Genomic DNA, 21,502 nt, shown 5'->3' with positions numbered 1-21,502 from the left:
GGTCAGCTAGCTAGCTAGCTACTTTGGGCTCGAAAATGACATTCATCTTCGATGGCCATACAATTAGACGTGTACGTGTACATTGAAAAAGCTTTTTTGATTGGGATTTTATGCATGCTTATATTGAAGCACAAGATAATTAAGGAGACAGATAAGATTTCTGATAAGGATTCTCTAACAGTTTTAAACCCACCATGATATTCTCAACCAGTTTGAAACCACCATGATTCTCTCAACAACATTAATTATATTTGTTGTGATACTATTCAGCATAGCTTAAAATTTAAATGTCATTTAAATTGTTTCAAATTCAAATTGTATCTAATCTTATCTTTGTAATTTTCCTATAAATAGAAAGCATACGTACCCAAACGTTGAAGTTGGAATTGTTAAACATGTACAAAATTCTTTGTTCGTATAGGTTATAGCCAAAGTTATGCTTTTACTTATCGCGCATCTTGCTTCAATTATGCCTGATTCTGCCTATTCTTGCCATTCTTGCATTGATTTCTAAAGCCATTAAGCTTAGCATCTGCCGATTCTCTTGTGCTAATTAATTTCCTTTATCAAAATATTCCAACGCCATTAATTCAGCAGATGGAATTGGATCGATCCTTAGTATTCATATTAAGTTTTTTGGCGAGTTTGTTTTCTCCAAGTTACATGCACTTTTTAGATGAAAATGGATGACCAATGTGTATATGATACTTTGCTCTGTAATGGTAATGAATACAGATTCCTCTTCCAAGGCTTCTGATCTAATGCATGCATAGTAGAAATTTCTCTCTGATGTCTATGCATGATCGATGTTGCAGAAAAAGATTGTTCAGCTTAAGCCTGAGTTTGCCCATGGTCAAAATTCTAGGCTTTGGTTGCAAATTTTTGTGGAACGTACATATATATTAATCCCAACAATTTTGGTTTATATGGAATTAAAGTAGACAAATATAGTCAATTTCACATCCTATACCACTTGTCTTTAAGCAGCTGGGTGAAGTAGGGTTACTTCAAATCTTTTCTTATATATAACTATATCGTATCATCATGACGATTAAATGAAATCATTCAAATGGTGATTAATAATATTGTTTTGGATTCTTTTGTTTTTTCTTTTCTTGTCAGGATTTGGCTGTCGGCAGGTGGAGACATTCATTGAACTGGGGAAATGGTTTGTCATTTGCATGGAGGAGATCGAGCTTAAAAGCTGCACACAAGATGTGGTGATTTGGTAGGGAAAGTCAAAGATAGCTGAAAGTCGGAAAGCAACCCAAAGCTGAGTAAACTTTAATTCATTTTTTCTTCTTTATTTATTTATTTTTTTTTTGTACATTTCCAAGTTGTGTAAATTGGAAATTTTATTGTTTTTCATTGTTAAATTTTATTTCTTTCTGAAGTTTTAGGTTAGTTTTTTAGTTTTGGGCAAAGGGCATGTTTGGTTTCTATTTAATTTGTTTAGAGAAAAAAGGATTTTTTGTTTGTTTTTTTCGTAAATGCTTAAGTATTGTCTATCCCAATTGTCTGTACTCTTTTTAATTCAGTTTTACAGAATAGTGTACCGTACGTATAGGTGTGCATGTTTCAGTGGAAATAAATATAATTTTTAGGTTTTTATTTATACTTTGCAAATCTAGATAAACTCGTCCTAGATATATTCTTCAGTATTTAATTTATACGCACCAAAAGTTGTTTCTCAAGTCTTCTGTGGAGGTTTAATTCGCCCCCGGCCCACAAAGATGTAGAAGATCTGGGCAGCGGTGTCTAGACTCTAGAGGATTCTTCTTGCGTTGGGCTGAATTTGCTCACTAGCAATTATTGTAGCTAGCTAGCTAGTAATATATATTAATTGACTCATGAAATGCAATATATGCCGGTGAAAAATGCTTTATTTCCTTCTCAAATCTTTTTTCTTCCTCCCGGCCGCTTACTAAAATTACTATTAGATACGTGGAATTCACGTGGGTCACACACGACTTCACAAATCCAATAGTAATTTTAGAAAGTGGGAAGATAGGAGAAGAATTAGGAGAAGATCTCATATGCTATTTCGTTAACAATTGGATCATATCCTCTTAATCTCAAGTATTTAAAAAAAAAAAAATTAAAAAAAAAAATTGTTTTATTACATTTAATTAATGACAGTTAATTAATTAGGTAATTTGTTTGGCCCACCATGGCAGTTGCAATAAAGACTTTACTATCATGTGGTTTGACCATCTTCGATCGGTCTTGGTTAAAAAATTACTACCAGTTTTTCTCATATGAAATTGTAACACCTTTTTTTCTTTATTAAATTAAATTTAGAAAATAAGAATGATAATAATATGTAAAAGAAATGGTTGGATTGAAATTTGAAGTGTTTTAGACATGTTGGGAGCTGAGTCATCACGGTCATCAACATTCTTGCTTTTGTCTCTACTCTCTAGCCAATAGGTGGCAGTGGCACATAGAGTTGTAGAAATGCAGTATTTGATGCTTTCACATGAAGTCAAACCCAATTTTTGTGAATTGTGGACTAAAAGGAAGGAGCTGCAGCCACACGTAGCTAGTAAACCACACAACCCCACCACCCCACCCCACCAGGCACCAATTATTAGTATTATTTATTATAACAATAAACAAGTATTATAGCTAAGTTACATACATGCAATTAATCAATGAGCTGGACCATGATAATTAGGCATCGAAATTCCAAACTATAAATGACTATAAAAAGAATTTTGTATCAGCCAAATGACGGATCAATCAGTCAACATGGTTCTGAGATGAGTTATCTAATCTTGGTCAACAGCCAGAAAAAAAATAATAATAAATAAATAAAAATAATTGAACAACCCATATAGATTGTCATTTGTTAGTACAAAATGCAACCATTATTTTAGGGCAGGGGTTCACATCCATCAACAACTGTTATAATAATATATAGTTGTGAGTGTGCACATGCGTGCATAGTACATTAGGTTAGATAATTAAACACCTCTCTTTTAGTTGAATATGTTGACCTTGGATTGTTATTTTCTAATTTGGTTTATAAATGAATTCTTTGGCAACCAAACAAATAATAGAAAAAAGATTATTGAGAGAAGGTGGAAAAGGAAGGGAATTAAAGGGGATGCATGAAATAAGAAAGAGCTTTTCCCTCTTTTGAAGTTTAATCCAAGTGGTGACAGCCAACAGTTATCTGGCCTCTGGTTTACTCTTGCTCTGACTCCTGACCTTACAGTTTGTTTTCATTCAAATTGGGAAACTACCATCTACCAAACCAAAGAGAATAGTAATCGGTGGATTGTGGTGCAGGTGGGTTGCTAACTTCTAACAGTAATTTTGACATTATTTATGTTGAATTCTCATTTTGACATATATTACAACCTCGTTTGCTTGGAACAGAGTCCTATATATTTTCCCACAAAATCTAGTTAAGAATGTCAACAAAACAGGCAATTGAATACGATTTAGACAGTTTATGTGATACAATTGGGTCAAGATTTTAAAAAATTTTCAAGATAATTGGCATTCTTTGAAGATATGTATCACACTTCTAAACAGAAAGCAAGTTGAAAATATATTTGTGTTAATGACAACACAGCATCAACATGAAAAAAGTACAATAACTACGTACTATTAAAATCATTATTAATGTAACTGTAGTAACAAGAGTATAGTAAGTTTGAAAATGCTAGAAACAAAGGCTTCGAAAAAGCTTCCCAGATTCTGATTTACATTTTATAAGGATGTACCATCACTACTGATCCAAAAATTAAAAGTAAAAATAAAAATAAATAAATAAAAAACTGTACTCGAAGACCAATGCGGCTGATCCTACATTTTCAAATGTTTCTCCCAGGAAAGTCTTCTTCGAACCCCCCAAAAAAATGCAGACTTCGGATCTTAGATTGAACCCCTCTCTCTCTCTCTCTCTCTCTCTCTCTTCACTTGTATGCGACAAACACGAACTGCAAAGGAAGATAAATACAAGTGGCCGGAGAAAGTGTTAAAAGGTGCTTAATAATGCAAATATTGAAGTGTCCAGAGTTCAAATAACGATAAATTCATGTATTATTGTGGATGTGTCTAAAGGGCAGTTAATAGGCCTAGAAAAAAGAAAAAGAAAGGCAACAAATAAGTGCATATTCATTCCATTCTTAGAAAGTAATAAAAAGGAAAAGAAGGTAATGTCATCTGATCATATATATACTCCATTTCCAAGTCACAAGACTTCAAGGTTTCTATATTCTCACACGAAATAATGAAAGTCATACACCAAATGCCCTTAACAAATGACCACCAAGTTCATATTTCTATGGGCTACTAAAAAATTAGCTAAATATATAGGAACAAAAGTAACCTAACTAAATGTGGCTACAGTTTGAACCTAATTAAATTAATCCCGGAAATACCTTTCTCTATTGGAGCCTTTAATTGGGTATTAGTTAGGTAGGGCCGAACAATATATGAGGGTAATTTTGTCTTTAGAACACCAGGGAGAGCAAATCTAAGCACATAAGTCAATTTCATGAATAGATTTCGCAACCGAGTACCCATTAAACCCCTTCAGCTACCTCATTTTTGTCCGATGGTTAATACATAAGATTCTTCTATGATCACAAGTTGAAAGTGATTGCAACACGCAACTAATGTCTCTAGTAAACCCAAACAAAACATCACATTACACGGCACCCATTATTCGGTACCTAAACATGATGGCAACACATGTTCCACAAAATACAGGCAATTACAAAGAAGAAGAAAAATTGAAGAGAAGAAGCAAGCAAGTGAAATCTGAGGCTGCTAGATGGGGTGCTACAGATAACTGATGGAGGGGATGTCCCACGTTGTGGGAAGACAATAATTCCTTTAACCCATCCTAGCCTGCTCTATGCAGCAAGAGTAATTTTGGCTTTCCCCTGCCACCAACCAATCGAGTTTACCCCATTTATGAAAAGACAAGCCTATTCTATCCCATGAAAGGATCAAACCCATTCATTAACTGCACAGCATCTACCACTCAGAAGTCCTCATGTGTACAGGCATAGTTCACAAACAAATCATCTAGCAGAAGGGTTATCAATAAAATGTGTAAAAAAAAAAAACGCTCTTGTGCAGAGGCATATCTAAACCACAGTAAAAAAAAAAGAAAGAGCATCATACCTAGAATGAAAATTGGTTTGATGAAAAAGCGGGAAGGTTAAAGAGCTTCAGAACAAAAAATAGATCAACAAGACGGACCAACACCCCTACCCTCCTCGCTTTCTGACTTAGTCTGCGGCTGAGCTTGCTGTGTTTGCTGTGCTTGTTGCTGTTGTACAGGTTGGAGCAAGAGCTGCGCCTGAAGAGGATGGTGGTGAGGGTGGCCGTGATGCTCCCCTTGGTGTGGTTGCATCTGGTAAGGGTTTTCAAACGTGCCCAGAGCCAGCGAAGGCGACATAACACCACCACTACCACCAATGTTCATCTGATTGAACCCACTCACAGTGACTGAACCACCTCCTACAGACGGGTCGAACCCACTGTTGAACCTCACAAGCTCGGGCTGCTGTTGTTGCTGCTCATATGTCCGTAAAATCTCTTGTTGCTCTCTCGCAGCCACAGCCGCAGCCAATTGTTGAGCTTCAAATATCTGGTGTTGGTGATGCTGGTGCTGAGACTGGGTCTGTGGCTCGCGAATCACCAATTGGGCTCCATGTGTGGGAGCCCCGGTGGGAATCCCCAGCATCGGCGACATGTTGTAAGGTAACATCGCGGCTGAGGACGAAGGATTCCCCGGGTGCACCTAAAAAAACAGTTAAGCTATTAAATTCATCCGTTTCCTGCCAATCAAACTTTTTGTAAACACTGGTAATTCATCGTACAATTATCAGTACCTGTTGTTGGGGGATGAACCCCTGGGGTTGCATAATGGGTAGCATGGCCTGAGGGCCAATGTAGGTGGCGAGCTCCTTCTTGGCATTGATGAGATCGGTCTGGAGCTGCTTGAGCTTTTGCTGGAGAATGGAGATGAGGCCCACGCAGCCGTAGACTGGGTCCCGCAGGCGCGCCTCGGCCTCGTAGGCGAGCGAGTTCACGGCGTTCTCGCGCTGCGACACGTTGAGCTCGTTAAGTAGCTTGGCCACGTTGCTGGCGCCGAAGACCTTGTGCACGTTCGCGAACTTCTGCGGCTGGTCCGGTGGGAAATACGGCGCAAACACGCACTCCTGCGTGCACTTTCGCCTCAGAAACTTGCACGCTGCACACGGTGAACTCGATGACGACATTTCCTCTCTCTATTTTTCTGCCTCTCAACAAAAAAAAAAAAACTGAAAATTAATGAAAATCCATGTGATTATACAGAAAGACAAACAGACTTGTTCTCATGAATGAAAGATAGAGAGAGAAAGCGACGTTTAGAGAGAGTGCGTGCGTTTGTTTAGTACTAATTAAATAATAACGAGGAAGGCATTGAAATTAGGGATCAAAGGAGAGTGAGGTGTTGGTTCAGAGAAGCTTCATTTACGGAGTAAATGGAGTCATTAAAGGCGTCTCTCATTATCGAAACAATGAGAAACACGACCGACATGATGAGTCAACGATCGATACTCATAAATCAAACACTAGGCTTTACACTGTGAGCAGCTAGCAGGGCGAGAAGGGAAAACGAAGCGGCTCATAGTGCAAGAAGAAGGAAATATTAGACCCAACAAAACGAATCGTTTTGGGAATCTAACAAAGGCTTGAGAGAGAGAAAGAGAGAGCGACAGTGGAACAGAAAACAATGAAACGAGAACTAATCGGTGTGAAATTACCAGAAATGCAAAAACCAATAGAAATGGCGTCATGAAGAAGCTCTCATCTCCCTCTCTCAAAACTACACCGTCTCAGAACAAAAATGAAATTTATTGGCGTGCGGATCTCTCTAGATCCATTTTGATGAAAAATCAAAGCCCAAAAACGAATCACGCAAATCTTCTTGAGCGCGGAAGTATCCAAACAACGAACAATGAGACTTTTATTTATTTGTTCTTTTTTTTTTTTTTTTTGCCATATACGACCAAAATTAAAGCGTGGAAAACTCGAAGAAAGATCAGAATCTCACCTCGGGTTTACCTTCTGGATTTCGCTGAACTCCGTTCGGATCAACGTCTCGCGCCCTTCTCTCTTTCCCTCTCTCTCTCGGTGGTGCCTTCCAAGGCCATGAAACACCTGCGAGAAAACATAGACTCTGAGAACCGAAAACGTCGACGTTTGCGGGGAGAGACTACTCAAGGAACTACTGCAAAATGAAGAAAGAGAGAGTTCTACAGTCTAGGGTTCGTGCGAGAGAGAGCGCTTGATCCGATCTTCGAGTTTCACGATCCCGTCAGAGAAAAATAAAATGTTTTCAAATATGTCAAAAATAAAAATAAGAAAACGATATGTTGAGGAAAAAGAGGATGAGAGGGATGGTGCCATGGCGTCGACGTCAATTTTATATATGAGTTTTCATGCCTACCGTTAGATTTGAGGAGAGTGGTGCCCGCCGTCCGATCAAAACTTTTGGTATTTTTCGTAACACGTAAATTAACCTTATTAGGACCTCTTATTCTGAGCAACAATTCAATGCGTCTCTGAGTTACCTCTTTGTCCCTGTCCTGTCTGCGCGTAATGCCAAAATTACCCTCCTTTTTTGGACCGTCATCTCCGTATAGGTCCTCAAATTACCAAACTGCCCTCTGCCCTAATACTTGTTTATAAACATGATTAACTCATAATGCATGCCCACTAGGCTGCATGAAAATAATATATGAGATTATAACATTCATTGTTGATAAATAATTGTTGCATTCATTTTTATCTTGTTGTTTGATTGTTATTTATATCAATGATAAGATGTACAAAATGATTAATGTTTGAAGTGAAAGTAATTATCGTATCGATCCAATTTTATCGGATGTTTAAACGATTACGTTTCTCATTATAAATTGATATAATAATTGAGATAAGTCTTCATAATAGAATACCTAATCCTATTCTTTAATTGTCAATATTTAAAGTTTCTACATCTAACGGTATACATAATGTCGATGTTGACACGTCTTTTGAAAATTTTAAATAATGTGACATAATGTACACCATTAGATGTGCCAACTTTAAATATTGCTCATGAAATAGATACTATCAATTTTAATTTAAAAAATAGATTATTCTAGTTTACTCATAAAATAGAGATTATGCTTCTCTTTTATAGTAAATCATTTATTTTTGGTCTCAATGGCTCGAGATTACGTCTCAGGTCACTAGCTACTTCGAATCTCCCTCCCCCCTTATTGTATGAACATGTTAAAAAAACAATAAAAAATCATTTTTTTGGGACATTAGTGCTGCAAAAGAATAATAAAATTTAGTAGTTTGAGATAAGCATAACAATCATTCTTTTCATCAATAATGGATAGAAGAATCCCTTATCCTTATCCAAAATCATGATGGGTGAAATTATAAATCTCCTTCCTAATTGATGGAAAATATCATTAATCAATCAAAAAAAATTTAAACATAGTTGTAAACATACATAAACTACCTTAGCAATGTGCATGTCATTATATGGTTTATTTACATAAAACAGAAACCTAGTGAGTATAGTTTTTAATTGTCTATTACAACATTAACATAATATGAATCTTGTTGATGAACATTTTAGGTAAATTTATTTTCTTCAAAATGCCATCTTTAATAAAATGAACTTCATGCAATAACAGGGAATCAAGCAGAATGGTTTTTTGTTTGATATACTTTACTCTTTCCCATGTTCTTAGTCTCGAATTTTATTTTTTATTTTTATTGCAATGGTGAGTACAATTATTAATTAACAAATTTCTAAATAATAAAGGGTGTTTAGGTAAATTGGCAAAAATGAGCCTCGTTGCTCAATGTGTTCCAAATTGTCACTGTTACCATTCTAGCATTCTCATTGTCTCCTCCACCTGTAATTGACAGTTGTATTTTTTTTTTTTTCTCTCTCTCATTTCTCAGCTGGCCAGGAGGGCATTCCCGTAAACTCACACCCTCAGCACATCGTTTCTCGATTCGCTCATTAATACTCCTTCTTCAACCTTCCTTGCATCAGCGCGCACGAGTTTCAAGAGAAAGAGAGAGAGAGAGAGAGAGAGAGAGGGAGGGTTGTGACCTGCTATTCCCGGTCGGCGCCCGTACGGACACACCCCAATACTTTCACCGTCCTTTTTATGGGAACACCTGCGAACCACAGTCGTTTAGATTGACGGGTTTAACGAGCCATACTATTGATTTCGAAGTGACAAAACCTTAAGCTTTCCCCCGAATGACTGATGGGTGCGAACCCAGTTTAGCCGCCAGGTCTATGACCTGTCTGCACTGCACACCATCACTATTATTACTCCAAAACTGTCGAACCGGTTCTCCGTGTTATTCATAGTATTTATTTCTTTACCATAATTAGAGTAAATAAAAATTAAAAATATTTGCATGGTACTTATTTAAGATATGTTTAAATTAATAACAAGTCAGAATGTTAATAGAATAACATGGCATGTTGCTGTACTTTCCTTTGAAGAATAATAGCTACGTGTAAGTTTTTGTTTGGTGTTAAGGTTTGTATTTGCTTTTCCTTTTTTTTCTTTTTTTTTTTTTAGGTAAGGTTTGTATTTAGTTTGCGCAGACTACGTATGACAATTAATAAGGTTTTAAAGCCAGCCTAGTACCACTAAAAAGTCGTACGGTGTAACGTATAACAGGTCACTATTATGAATTGATGTGGTTTTAGATGGCATGTGTGTGTGTGGTCATGTTGGACAAGGACCTCTTAAATGGAGAGCAGTTATTTGTTCCATTATCTTTTATATATTCATTTTTAGCAATTTAACCGAGGGAATAAGACATTATTTTATTGGGTTTACGTGTCAATATTCATTGTTTTTAATTTTTGAATGGGATGAGAATTAGATATGTACATTACTCTGATGACACGTGTCTTTTGGATCAATCAACCACCTTATTTTTTAAATGATGCTTTTAGAATTGCCTTATTCCATGGAAGTAAAGTAGTTGTAATAGAAATATGACAAAAGAATAAGGGTATTCCGGGTAAGTGAGGAAAGCACACGTACGGGTATGGGGAGGGGAGGGGAGGGGTGGATCGCTTTCCTTTAACGGGACGCGAGGGAGGGAAAGAACGTTAGGAGGAAGCGAAAGAAAGTCAGAAAGTGGTGGGAAAAAAGATGCAGGAGGGGGGGGGGAGGGGGGAACCCGTTGGGAGTTGAGGGGGACAAAAAGGAGGGAAGGGAGGAGGTGGTGCGACCACTGAGTGGGTACTGAGCGCGCCCAGAGACAGAGAGCATGACATGTGTTGGTGGGCAATTGCGTGCCCAGGGATTCATTCCATTTAATGTATATCCCTGCCTGAGAGAGGTACATTTTCCCCTCAGAATTGGGATGTGAGACATCTTTTCTGCCCCTTTTTTTTTTTTTTTTGTCTTCATTTCTTCTTTTTATTTAACATTTTCACTTGTTGACCACCTTCTACCATAAATTCGCCAAATGGAAATGGGCTGTGATTATCTTCTTTTAAGTCAGAGTCAGTAATTTAAAAACCAAAAACCAAAAACAAAAAACAAAAACAAAAAGTTGATAGATACATCACTCGTCAAGTGATGATACCAGTCAGAAATTTAGATTATATTAGAGGAATCGAAGACACTAGATGGGCACGAGGCTAAATACAAGTATTAGCCAATTCCCATTTGTCTTTTCTCACTCTATTCCTCCCACACAAATTATTGAATGTGATATTATAAATTAAAGGAAAAAAAATGCAAAATTAATCTATTAAAAATTAAAATAAACTCAAATATCTTTGGAATATGTCAAAAAAATAATTTAGTCCCTACAATCAAATTTCACCAACTAATTTAACATATTTTGTTAGTGTGAGATTTACTTAAATGCAACAAGTGTCACAATTTTATTAGCTTTGATGTTTCATATTATCAAAATTTGATAAGTCAGTGAATAGAATTTGACTGTAAGGACTAAATTATTATTTTGGCATATACCTTAATGATTTTTAAGTTCATTTTGATACCATAAGGAGCTAATTACAAATCAGATAAACCACAATGACTGATTTTGTATTTTTTTTTCCTAAATTAAATGTTTAAAAAAATAATAATAATAACATGCAAACTTATTTGAGTCCTCACATACAAATAATAATAATAATAATAATAATAATATAAATAATTTAAACTATTGAAATAAATATTAATGACCATTATTTAATGTAAGGTTGTTGATTGTGCACTATATTTAGAGAGAGAGAGAGAGAGTTTTTGTCGTTGTCAAACTTTGATTAGGCCTGCCTACGTTGAACAACAGCCTAATTAGGCCTGCCTAAGTAGGCAATGTTTGTTATGAATTTGTTTTACAAAACAGAGGTGTCAGTCCGTTATCAGCAACATTATTGATTAAACAAAAAGATATTGTCAGAATTGATTGGATTCCAATTTAATCTTTTAGTACGTAGGCGTGTACATGTAGTACTACAGAAACCTCTGTTCGAAAATGATATTGTTATTTCTTTATTGTAACTTATAATTTTATAATTATAACTTTCATTTTCCAATAATCCACATGATCTTTTGATGACAAAAGAGCAATTCAAGTTACGTGAAATGAACGATCACTCCCATCTTATATTATCCAAACTTTTCACCCAATGCAAACCGATCAATGTTAATTTGTCATCAACAACCACTACCAACATAAAAGGTTGCCTATTTACCCCAATTCATCATCACCCACGATTGAATGTGATCATCTAGCCTTCTTCATTTTTAGCTTTGTTACTGTGGTCTACAAAAATTTGATTTCTCTTGTTTGGCTTGGGTAGAATTATCTTTTACGATTCATGGGTTTTTGAGAAAAAAAAGCTTGTATTAAACTAACATGTAGCATGTAATTCTCGTGTATATTTTTTAAAATGTACATGAAAATCATATCTTATAAGATATGAAAAATAGGATTATAAGGAGAATCTAATCCAATTCAATAATTTCTGATTCAAAAATCAAGAAAATGTAAGGAAAGAAGAGCCAACAAAATATATATATAGTAAAAGTACTGAAATTAATTGGACTTAGAGCCATTGGAGGGGACCATTGCAGGAGAGGGACATAATCGGGAAATTCAATTGAAAAGAAACGAAAAGTGACTCAACCAGGGTGGTGAACACCTGAGATCCTAGTGAATATACCTTGTAGTAGACATTTCTTTGATGGCGAGGTACCACCACGTCACCCATTTTGTCTCATCCTTGTATTATTCATATTTTAGTTTCCCCCACCTTCACTTCTTCCCATGCTTTTTTTTTTTTTTGGGCTGTGTTGACTTTTAATGAATTAGTGGGAAAGTTTATCACGTGCATGGATTTGACAAATGGAATGCCAAACAACTCTTTTATTGTATGACATGAATACTCTGATGCCATCATTCATCAGCAACATACCGGATAATTAATGCCTACTCATTCCTCACCTTTTCATCCCCTTTCCCACTTCCCATTCAAAATAAGCTAGAAAATATTCGGTTTATAATTATAATTTTTTTAAAAAAATTTTAAAATCGCAAATAAGATATATGTCCACTGATTAAAAATAATAATAAGGTTTAAGATGGTCGAAGTCATCCTAGCTCCCAACTGGATAGATATCCTATTTGTGACTTTAAGATTTCTAATAAGAAATCATATCCATTAAATGGATATTCTTTGGTCTATTTTGGACCGGAAAGGATCCTATTCCTTCCCACTTCCTCTACGAAATTAAATTTCCATTTTTTAGCAACATTGAGGCAACAAGGGGTTTGGGTAGGTGGATTCTTTACTTGAACTGTGCAGTAGAGCTCTATCGAAACTCTCTTCTTACCCCTAAATGATTTTAACGGACATAAAAATTTTCAAGATCCCTAATTATAAAGAATCTCGGTTTCGCAATAAGGGTCTTAGTGATTGAGGATGTTGAACCTTAGTACATGCATGTATCATTTGTTTGAAGATCAAAACATGAATATTATCTTCTTATGCCAAGAAAAAAAAAAAAAAACATTTTAGCCTTATGAACATTTATACTTTCAAACTTCAAAAAGTAGCATTTTTCTCTTCAAAATATCCTTAAAATTGTTAAAAATAACCATTTAAAAAAAAATTAAGCCAAAATAAATAAATAATAAAAACATAAAAAATGGTGGCCCTTTTCATATTAGCCCTCTTAATATATATATTAAAAAAAAAAAAAAAAAAAAGAAAGAAAAGGAAAACTCATGTTTTGTGCCACTTTTGGATATGGGTATGAACAACTTGTAGTTTGGCAGACTGCAGACAGTTTATAATCGTGTTTGTCGATAAAAAGAGAACGCGTGTGCGGCAATAGGTTAGAAAACTTGAGAAGCAGACAAAAGGGGTAAGAACAAAAGGCCATATTTATGCAATATCTTTGATTGTTAAGCAGAGATTAAAGTCAGCAAACAGGATTTGGCGGTGCTCGGAAAGATCCTGCGTTTCCACAAATCCTGCCATGATTTAACTGTTAGCCTTGTCCTTTAACGGCTCATATTTGGTTTTTTGCAGTACCTTTTTTGTAACAACATCTTAACAGTAATTTATGGTGATTACCTTCACTGCGTGAGACTCTTTATCGAGTCATTTTGCTATTTATTACCGCCTTGTGTGGCTCTTAAAAAGGTTTAGCTTGTTTATGATACTTCTGGAATCATGAATGAAACCATTGCCTACCATCTATTATTGTTATCGTTTTTATACTGTGTTTTTCGTTTGAACTTTGTTGTTGGGGTGCCCACCCTTTTGTGGTTGTTTGATCCATTGTAACCTGCTTTCCCTTATTTGAATTTTTTTAAAAAAAAACATATAAACCAAGAAAAATAAGGGGAAAAAAATTGTAAACACAGAGCAAGTTCTTTATAAAATGACATATATAATAATTTATTTATTAAATTTTGTTGCTTAATTCTTTCACCCACGTGACATTTATGGAGACTATATTTTAAATACCTCAGTCGTTTTCTTTTATTCTTCTCCGTCTTGTAATGCATTAGATATCGTAAGACAATTGTATTTCTTTTTTTTTTTTGTTAATCAGTTTGTATTTTTAATTAAATAGGTAGACGGTTTTGTTGAATCTTATCAAATTTTTAGACAGAACAACACGTCTCAAACATGGTCTCATTTCTAATGCATCTAATCTGTCATATGTCAACCATTGTCTTCGTATCTTATTAGATTTATTTTTTGTAAAATTTGTTTGTATATATAGCATTGCTAGTTTGAATTTTTCAACCCATCCGTATATATTATTAAACGAAAAGTGCATTAGGTCCGTTAGAGTATACACATCACATATAAATGGTTAAAACCAAACTATATATAATTGATTTTTATTTAAGATAATCTTAAATTAATTAAGGCAAATTATTCCCCCTAACAACATATGAGAAACTTGGACATAAGAGAAAAAGAGAAAGCCCAAAATCAAATCGAACTGGATTATTTTAAATTTCGGCTCACGGCTACTTTGGGCCTCCAGACCTAATTGGAACCAACATTTACAAACGCTCTCAAGGCCCAACAACTTAAACCCCAAAAAGGTCACATAAACCCTCAGAGTCACAGGAGAGGGCATTTGGCGGTCCGCAACCAGAAATGGCGAAGTGGTGGCGCTCCGCAACCAGCAACCTGAGGGCCGTGGTGTCGAACCACCCTACCCTCAGCGCACAACCATCGTCTCAATTGGCGTCGTATCATACGATCCAGGCGATCCCTCGGGAGTGCAGTGGGGGCAGAGTGTCGGCCAGGGACCGAGCCCAGGGCCGAATCCCTGCCGTTGTGCTATCCCAGCAGCAGCTCCTCCGCCCAAATGAAGAGCCTCAGACGAGTAGCGCGCAAACGCTCTCCAGGAAGCGCTTGGTCACCACCGAGAGGAAGCAGATCCACTCCATTCTCAAGTCCGTGGAGCTCCCCTTCTTCTACTCCACCACCTTCGCGCTCCAGATCCGCGCTGGGTCCGGGTCCTCCCACCTAATCGAATCCGGACCTGTCCTCCCCATCAAGGCAAGCCATTCAAGCTTTCCCTTTTTCTAATAATGAGAAATTGCTGTTTATTTATTTAATTTCGTTTTTTTTTTAATAATAGATTCATAGGGATGAAGAGAGTGGGAATATATTGAATTTGGTCTTTGTTTGGGCCGAGGATGGCTCGGAGTTGAAGGTTGATGTGCCCGTTGTTTTCAAAGGCGAAGATGTTTGTCCTGGTCTTAAGAAAGGTAATCAACGCTTTTTTTTTTTCTTTTTTTTCTTTTGTTACTTCGGTTACTTGGGGTTCTTGGATTATTTCTCTATCATGTTTATGTGATTCAAAACGTTGATGTTGATGAAGTATCTATCCGACTTGAGTGCTAAGATATGTTTCTAGAGTTGCCTTTTGTAGCATAGTTCTATATGGAGAGGTGTCTTAGTTACAATATGTCTGCACCTGGCTGCATTATCGAAGTTTAGTATGGCATTGCTTGTTATTCAATGTGTGCCTCCATCTCATATTATAATGCAAAAGATCCATTTTCAAGTGTGAGGCTCATACAGCGGGGTTTTGTTTATTCAAATCTAGGCAACTCCATGATGCTGGAGTTAGTGTTTTAGCTAACAGATTTTTGCAATCCAATCTAAGTTTTAGAGATTTGCTTAAAGGTTACATTTCTCCAGGAGCCCATCTCGCCTTTTTTTTTTTGGTATAAGTAATCGAGATATCATGAAAAGCCTAAATAAGAAAATCATAATAACTAGTCATTAATGGAGAAACATAAACAGCTGTCTAAAAATACAAAGTGTTGAAAAATAGAAAACTTAAATCTCTTCTAAAGTCTTCTTGCGGTCCTCAAAGCTCCTATTGTTTGATCTCTTTGATCCATTTGAGGATTTTTCAACCATTTCTTTCCACTAAGTAGTTAGATATGTGGTTCTATTGCCTATGAAACTGGTCAAAGAGAGCTTTGCCTTCCTGCTAAGTACTGACTTTGAGAAGGGGGACAAAACAAGATTCTTCCTTAAGTTCATTTTTGACATTTCCATGTTGCAAACTGCTAGTAATTTCCTACAGCTTAATCATTGAAGTTTAATGGTTGTCGAGTCTGGAATTTTGATTTATGGTATCTACCATTGTTGTTGATTGGTGATTTCAGGAGACCATATGCCATCATTTGTACCATAAAAGATATAAAATTGCACCAAGCTCTTCCCTATTATTGACTCTGAAGCCTGTGCGTTCTATATGATAAGCTTTTAGATCAAAGGGTTTCTTTAATGATGCATCTTGCGTTTCAGGGCTGTAGACCAACTTATTTTGTATTCTTTGTAATTTATTGTTTGTTTGCAGTATGAAGTTTTATACAAAGAAAATGTTGCTTGCTTCTTGGCATTATGTCACATTGATGGTTCTCTTCCTTGGGTGATAACTGTGGACATTCGAACTAACTTCTAAAACAGTATACAATCATTTGGAAATGGAGGAATAGCTAGTTTGCATGTTATAATCTTATTACATGTAAGTGTTCTACCAGGCAACTTTTAGTGCCATATAGAAACGATATTTTCTCTTTTCCTTTAGAGCAAATAAAGTAGGTCGGTTTGTGATGCAACAAGCAAGTATAATTTTTGTATTTGAGCATGTTTATTATGATTTTAAAATGTTTTTCAATTGGTTCTAGATTTTGTTTAGAGGCTATAAAAAGTGTTCGTAACAGATGCTTCCTGTAATTAAGCCATAAATGAAAATTTTCAGATTATTCTTTTCCCATTCTTAGCATCTGTGGAATTTTTTGTTTTTTTAATTCATCTGTTTAGTGTAATCAGGCGATTCTGTTCACTTGATTAGTTGCTTTTTTTCTTCTCTGTTTGTTTTTTTTTTTTGTGGGGGGGTGGGGTGGAGGAGTTGTTTGTCAAGGGGAGTGACTTTAGATCTTGTTCAATCTTATTTCTGTCATTTCTTTGTTGACCTGCAATCACTTCTGTAGCTATTGTTTTTGTTTTTGTTTTTGCAAATTAACCATGAGAATTTGTCGATGAAGGTGTTTCAGCTTATTTCAGGTCGGCTTTTAGCATGATTATATAATTCATGACAAATGTTTAGGGCTTTGCTGCTTTTATTTTGGCTGATTGCAACTCTGCTATGCTGATGGAACAGGTGGCCATCTCAATAGGGTAAGAGCTAGTCTAAAATATCGTTGTCCAGCTGAACACATTCCTCCCAAAATTGAGGTGGACGTGAGCAATCTAGATATTGGAGATAGAATACTCATGCGTGATGTTGAGGTTCATCCGTCCTTGAAGCTTCTGAGTAAGAATGAAAACATGCCCATATGTAAGATAGATCCCACAACGTTGGAATTCCAAAAACCTTCCAGTTTATAGGCACCGAAGCACAATTGGAGGACATTTTCGGATTTGCCCATCATGAATTTAGCAGCGAGATGCACGTCAAGAATAAGTATGTTGTTTTCAGCAGATTCATACTTGAGGGGTGCTTTTCCGGAACTTGACATTGTTGTTTAGAAATAGGTCGTTAATCAGACAAGAACTGGTTCTTCTGTAATATTTCCGAGTAGAATCACTGGCTTGTTTATGTGTTGGTAATCAAAGCTGTTGATGTCAACTTTTTTTATCAATGGAAGTTTTTTAATAGTTTTGGTCTGCAAATGCAATGGAAATTCGTGATCGTTAGCATAGTTTTTTTTCACAAGTTTTTCTCTTAGCTCTTTTGGATAAGCTCCTCCTTGTGTTAGTTGACATAAGTCACATACCATTTACAAAAAGTTTTTTTTTCGAACTTCTTTCAACCCAAATTATTAGATTGTTTTATATTTATTTTTAAAAATATGTATTGAATTTGAACTATTATTTAAGGTGGTTGGCTAATAATGACTCCTAAAGAGTAATCGACCACTCATTAACTCTCAAAAGATTCACTCTTAAGATTTTCAGTCATTTTGTTTGATTGGCCGACTATCATTTCAAATAGTAAAACAATGACAAGTCGCTCACCACTTTTATTATTAGATTGTTTTATATTTATTTTTAAAAATATGTATTGAATTTGAACTATTATTTAAGGAGGTTGGCTAATAATGACTCCTAGAGAGTAACCGACCACTCATTAACTCTCAAAAGATTCACTCTTAAGATTGTCAGTCATCTTGTTTGATTGGCCGACTATCATTTCAAATAGTAAAACAATGACAAGTCGCTCACCACTTTTATTATTACTATTATTATTAATTATTTTGGAATGATTTAAAATTGCTTGATAATCAATCCATTTGAATTGGTCCATTGCTCCCCATTGCAATAATGCATTTTTATCTTTTTTTTCTTTTAAGTCAACAATAATGCTATTTAGAGCCATCAACACGTTTCAACATGCCACGCGTCACTTCCATGTGACTTTTCTTATATTTCATTTACAGTTGACCGTTGACGTTTCCTTTTGAGCCAAAGCTCTGGTAAGTTGACTTGGTCTTGAATGACGCGATGCACACGCCACGTCGCCATTGTAACGAGCCTGGCAATGGCATGTGTGTGATGCCCTCAGCAGTGATCAAAATTGCAAGAAGAGGAAATGCTATATTTCACGTTCATTTTATAACACGTGGCTTGAGTTGAATGGAAGTAAAATGTTTTTTTGTTTTTTTTTTTTTTTAATTAGCCATTCAACTCTTACCACGTCAATTAATATGAAGTAAATGTAATAAAATAAGTGCAAAAATAGATTTACTTATTATTATCAAACAAACAATCTATTGTGTACTTGGTCAAACCCACGTATTCCTTTAAATGCATACCATCCTAAAACAGGAAATCTAAACCATAGGAAAATGCTTAACCTATATATTATAGTTTTTACAATGTTTTCTTATAAATTCATGTAACAGCCTAAAAAATCAAATTATAATTTTAGAGAAAAATGCACTTTATCTCCTAAACTATCTACCCATTCGCACTTTTAACCCAAATGTTTAAAAAGTAAAACTTTACCCTCCTCCCAAAGTATCTAACATTGACACTTGACCCCTATAAAATACACTTTACCCCCTGAAGTATTTTGAATTGACATTTTACCACCCTAAGTTGACACTTTACCCCCCAAAACTTAGTTACTTCGGGAGATAAAGTGTCAATTTAAAATACTTCAAGGGTAAAGTGTACTTCATAAGAGTCAAGTGTCAATGTCAAATACTTTTGGAGGGATAAAATGTCACTTTTTAAATATTTGAGTTAAAAGTGTAAATATGTGAATAGTTCAATAGAGTAAAATATATTTTTTCGATAATTTTAAATGCAAAAACTAAAAATAACACTTTTTAGAGATAGGAAATTAATTTTCGATGACCAGTTTCAATATAAATTTTCTGGTGTTAGGTACAAAAAGTTTTATGAGGACCGTTGAAGGTTGGGGGCTTTAATGTGGTTTTGCCCCTAGTAGCCTCTATTTTATGGAAACATGTGTCACATAGTTTTTCACATAGCAATTTACATTTTAATGATCAACGTAATAAATGTTATATGAATTGTCAATTCAATTTGTTAAAGTGATAGGTATATATCATGTAAACCACCACGCCAATTTGTAAATATGATAGGTACCATATAAATTATCATGTGGCAATTCACAACACTCTAAAGTGTTGTATATATTTGTTAATTTTATGTTCTTTTTAAAATAAAAAAAAATAAAAATTACTCAACTACAAAAATATTGTGACAATTAATTCATTTTTGACCAAGTCACTCTATTTATTTTCCTTGTGACTCTTCTTTTTCCTCAACTTCAATTACTTCTTCAAATTTTTTGAATGGATGAAACACACTCCGTCGCATTCAAATCTTACAAAAAAAAAAAAAAACCTATATTGTTGACCATTTCAATATATATAGAGGATTATACAGGAATTGATCTATTGACTCTGTTAATTAAATTATTATTTAAACGGAGAAAAAGTTGGGGTCTAATCCAAGATGACTTAAGTTGGGGTGGGGCTTCAGTTTGATGATAATTTTCTTAATTTGCAAATTGACCATTTTGTATAACCATGGACGAGGGCAAAAAGATAGCTTTGGGTGGTGGACAGAAATTTCGTCTAAACTAGTATAAATAAAATATTCTCCAACCCATATAAAAAGTGCAAAATGTTTATAAACATTTAAAAGGTACATTAAATTTAATCTAAGTTAATAAACTGTTATTAATGATGTTAAGAATTAAATGTGCATTTTAAATATTTATAGATACTTGACATTATTTTACGTGGGTTGCAGGATATTTTCTACAGACTTGTTTAGAAAAAATTTATGTTCGTGGCACGAAGCTATCCTTTTGCCATTGTCGATATTTTTTCTTTATTGGTTTAGAGAAAATTTTTGTCCTTATGGCAAATCCCATAGAAGTTATTTGAGGTGAAGTTTTTTTAAATACACGGTTGAAATTGAGGGATTTGATCCCCTTGCCTTGTGCATAAATACCCATGTGTAAACAATAAAATTTAAGCAAGCAATAGAATACTTTCTTCGATTTTCACAAGTGATTTTCTTTAATTAACAATTATAGATGCTCACAAATTTCCGTATGACACATGGTCTCTCTTATCAATAATTGATAAATATTAATCATCTCGGGGAATCTCGAGTTACAATCAGTGGGGTAGTTCAATGGGTATTGTTTGACTTAAACTTTCTGAGAGAACCCGAATATTCATTAAAAATTCTATTTAGGATAAGGTTTGCTTGTAGTCGAAGCTCTACTTATTAAACCTTCATTACCAATCGATCTAATAAAGTAAGTGGATCATCAGCTCATTGATTCAATCAATCAATCATTAATTAATCATGATAAGGGATTAGCATTAATAATCTTTGTTTTTCAGTATTTTTATTATATTAATATGCCAAAAAAAAAAAAAAACCAAAACAAAACAAATAAGTTCTTATTATCAAATTGTATAAAAAAACTTGACAAATTTCGTTAATGTGTCATGTCAGATTCAGTTATATAGCTACATGTCTCACCTATAATAAAAGTATAAGTATATAAAAACTTTTTTTTATTTTTTTAAAGTTGGAAGAGGCTAGGATTGGCCGAAAGCCACATTCTTTGGCCAAATGAAAGGTGACCAAATGTGATTTTTAACATTACTTTTTAAAAATATATTTAATGCTTGGTGTGTCCAAAATTAGGGGGAAAATGTATAAATATAGCAATTGTGGTTGAAATTCCAAACTTCAAATTGAGTAATGCTCTCTCTCTCTCTCTCTCTCACTCTCTCTCTCTCTCTATATATATATATATATTCTCATTTCAACGAGCTGATTCAATACTGGGATCAAACATTATTTAAAAAAAAAAAAAAAAAAATTCAACAGTTGACGAGCAATGTCACATCAACCCAATAAAATGAAGATGTGAGG

General features: G+C 34.9%; 2 protein-coding genes across 3 annotated transcripts; one reads left to right on the top strand and one right to left on the bottom strand.

Moving 5' to 3' along the window:
* Positions 1–3,619: 3,619 nt before the first annotated feature.
* On the bottom strand, positions 3,620–7,371 carry LOC132186856 (LOB domain-containing protein 36). Of its 2 annotated transcripts, XM_059600958.1 has the most exons (5): positions 7,273–7,371; positions 7,067–7,173; positions 5,859–6,265; positions 5,146–5,767; positions 3,620–3,950 (listed from the first exon to the last, which is right to left on the bottom strand). In XM_059600958.1, the coding sequence occupies exons 3-4, from the start codon at positions 6,246–6,248 to the stop codon at positions 5,210–5,212; spliced, it is 948 nt and encodes a 315-aa protein (XP_059456941.1). In that variant the 5' UTR covers positions 6,249–6,265; positions 7,067–7,173; positions 7,273–7,371; the 3' UTR covers positions 3,620–3,950; positions 5,146–5,209. The 2 variants fall into 2 exon arrangements, with proteins under 2 accessions (XP_059456941.1, XP_059456940.1); XM_059600957.1 differs by having other exon boundaries at positions 5,859–6,269; positions 7,067–7,371.
* Positions 7,372–14,670: 7,299 nt separating this feature from the next.
* On the top strand, positions 14,671–17,725 carry LOC132187555 (uncharacterized). Its single transcript, XM_059601902.1, has 3 exons — positions 14,671–15,103; positions 15,186–15,315; positions 17,229–17,725. The coding sequence occupies exons 1-3, from the start codon at positions 14,696–14,698 to the stop codon at positions 17,453–17,455; spliced, it is 765 nt and encodes a 254-aa protein (XP_059457885.1). The 5' UTR covers positions 14,671–14,695; the 3' UTR covers positions 17,456–17,725.
* The last annotated feature ends 3,777 nt before the right edge of the window (positions 17,726–21,502 follow it).

The sequence above is a fragment of the Corylus avellana genome, chromosome ca7 (genome assembly GCF_901000735.1).
Source record: "Corylus avellana chromosome ca7, CavTom2PMs-1.0".
NCBI lineage: Eukaryota > Viridiplantae > Streptophyta > Magnoliopsida > Fagales > Betulaceae > Corylus > Corylus avellana.
The sequence above is the reverse complement of the archived record's forward strand: the minus strand, read 5'-3'. Positions and strand labels throughout refer to the sequence as shown.

Excerpts from the sequence above, each read along its gene's own strand:
- LOC132187555 (XM_059601902.1), top strand. The coding sequence starts at position 14,696 with ATGGCGAAGTGGTGGCGCTCCGCAACCAGCAACCTGAGGGCCGTGGTG. Across the intron at positions 15,104-15,185 it reads GACCTGTCCTCCCCATCAAG|ATTCATAGGGATGAAGAGAG; the intron begins GCAAGCCATTCA and ends TTTTAATAATAG. Across the intron at positions 15,316-17,228 it reads TTGTCCTGGTCTTAAGAAAG|GTGGCCATCTCAATAGGGTA; the intron begins GTAATCAACGCT and ends CTGATGGAACAG.
- LOC132186856 (XM_059600957.1), bottom strand. The coding sequence starts at position 6,248 with ATGTCGTCATCGAGTTCACCGTGTGCAGCGTGCAAGTTTCTGAGGCGA. Across the intron at positions 5,768-5,858 it reads GGTTCATCCCCCAACAACAG|GTGCACCCGGGGAATCCTTC; the intron begins GTACTGATAATT and ends CTGTTTTTTTAG.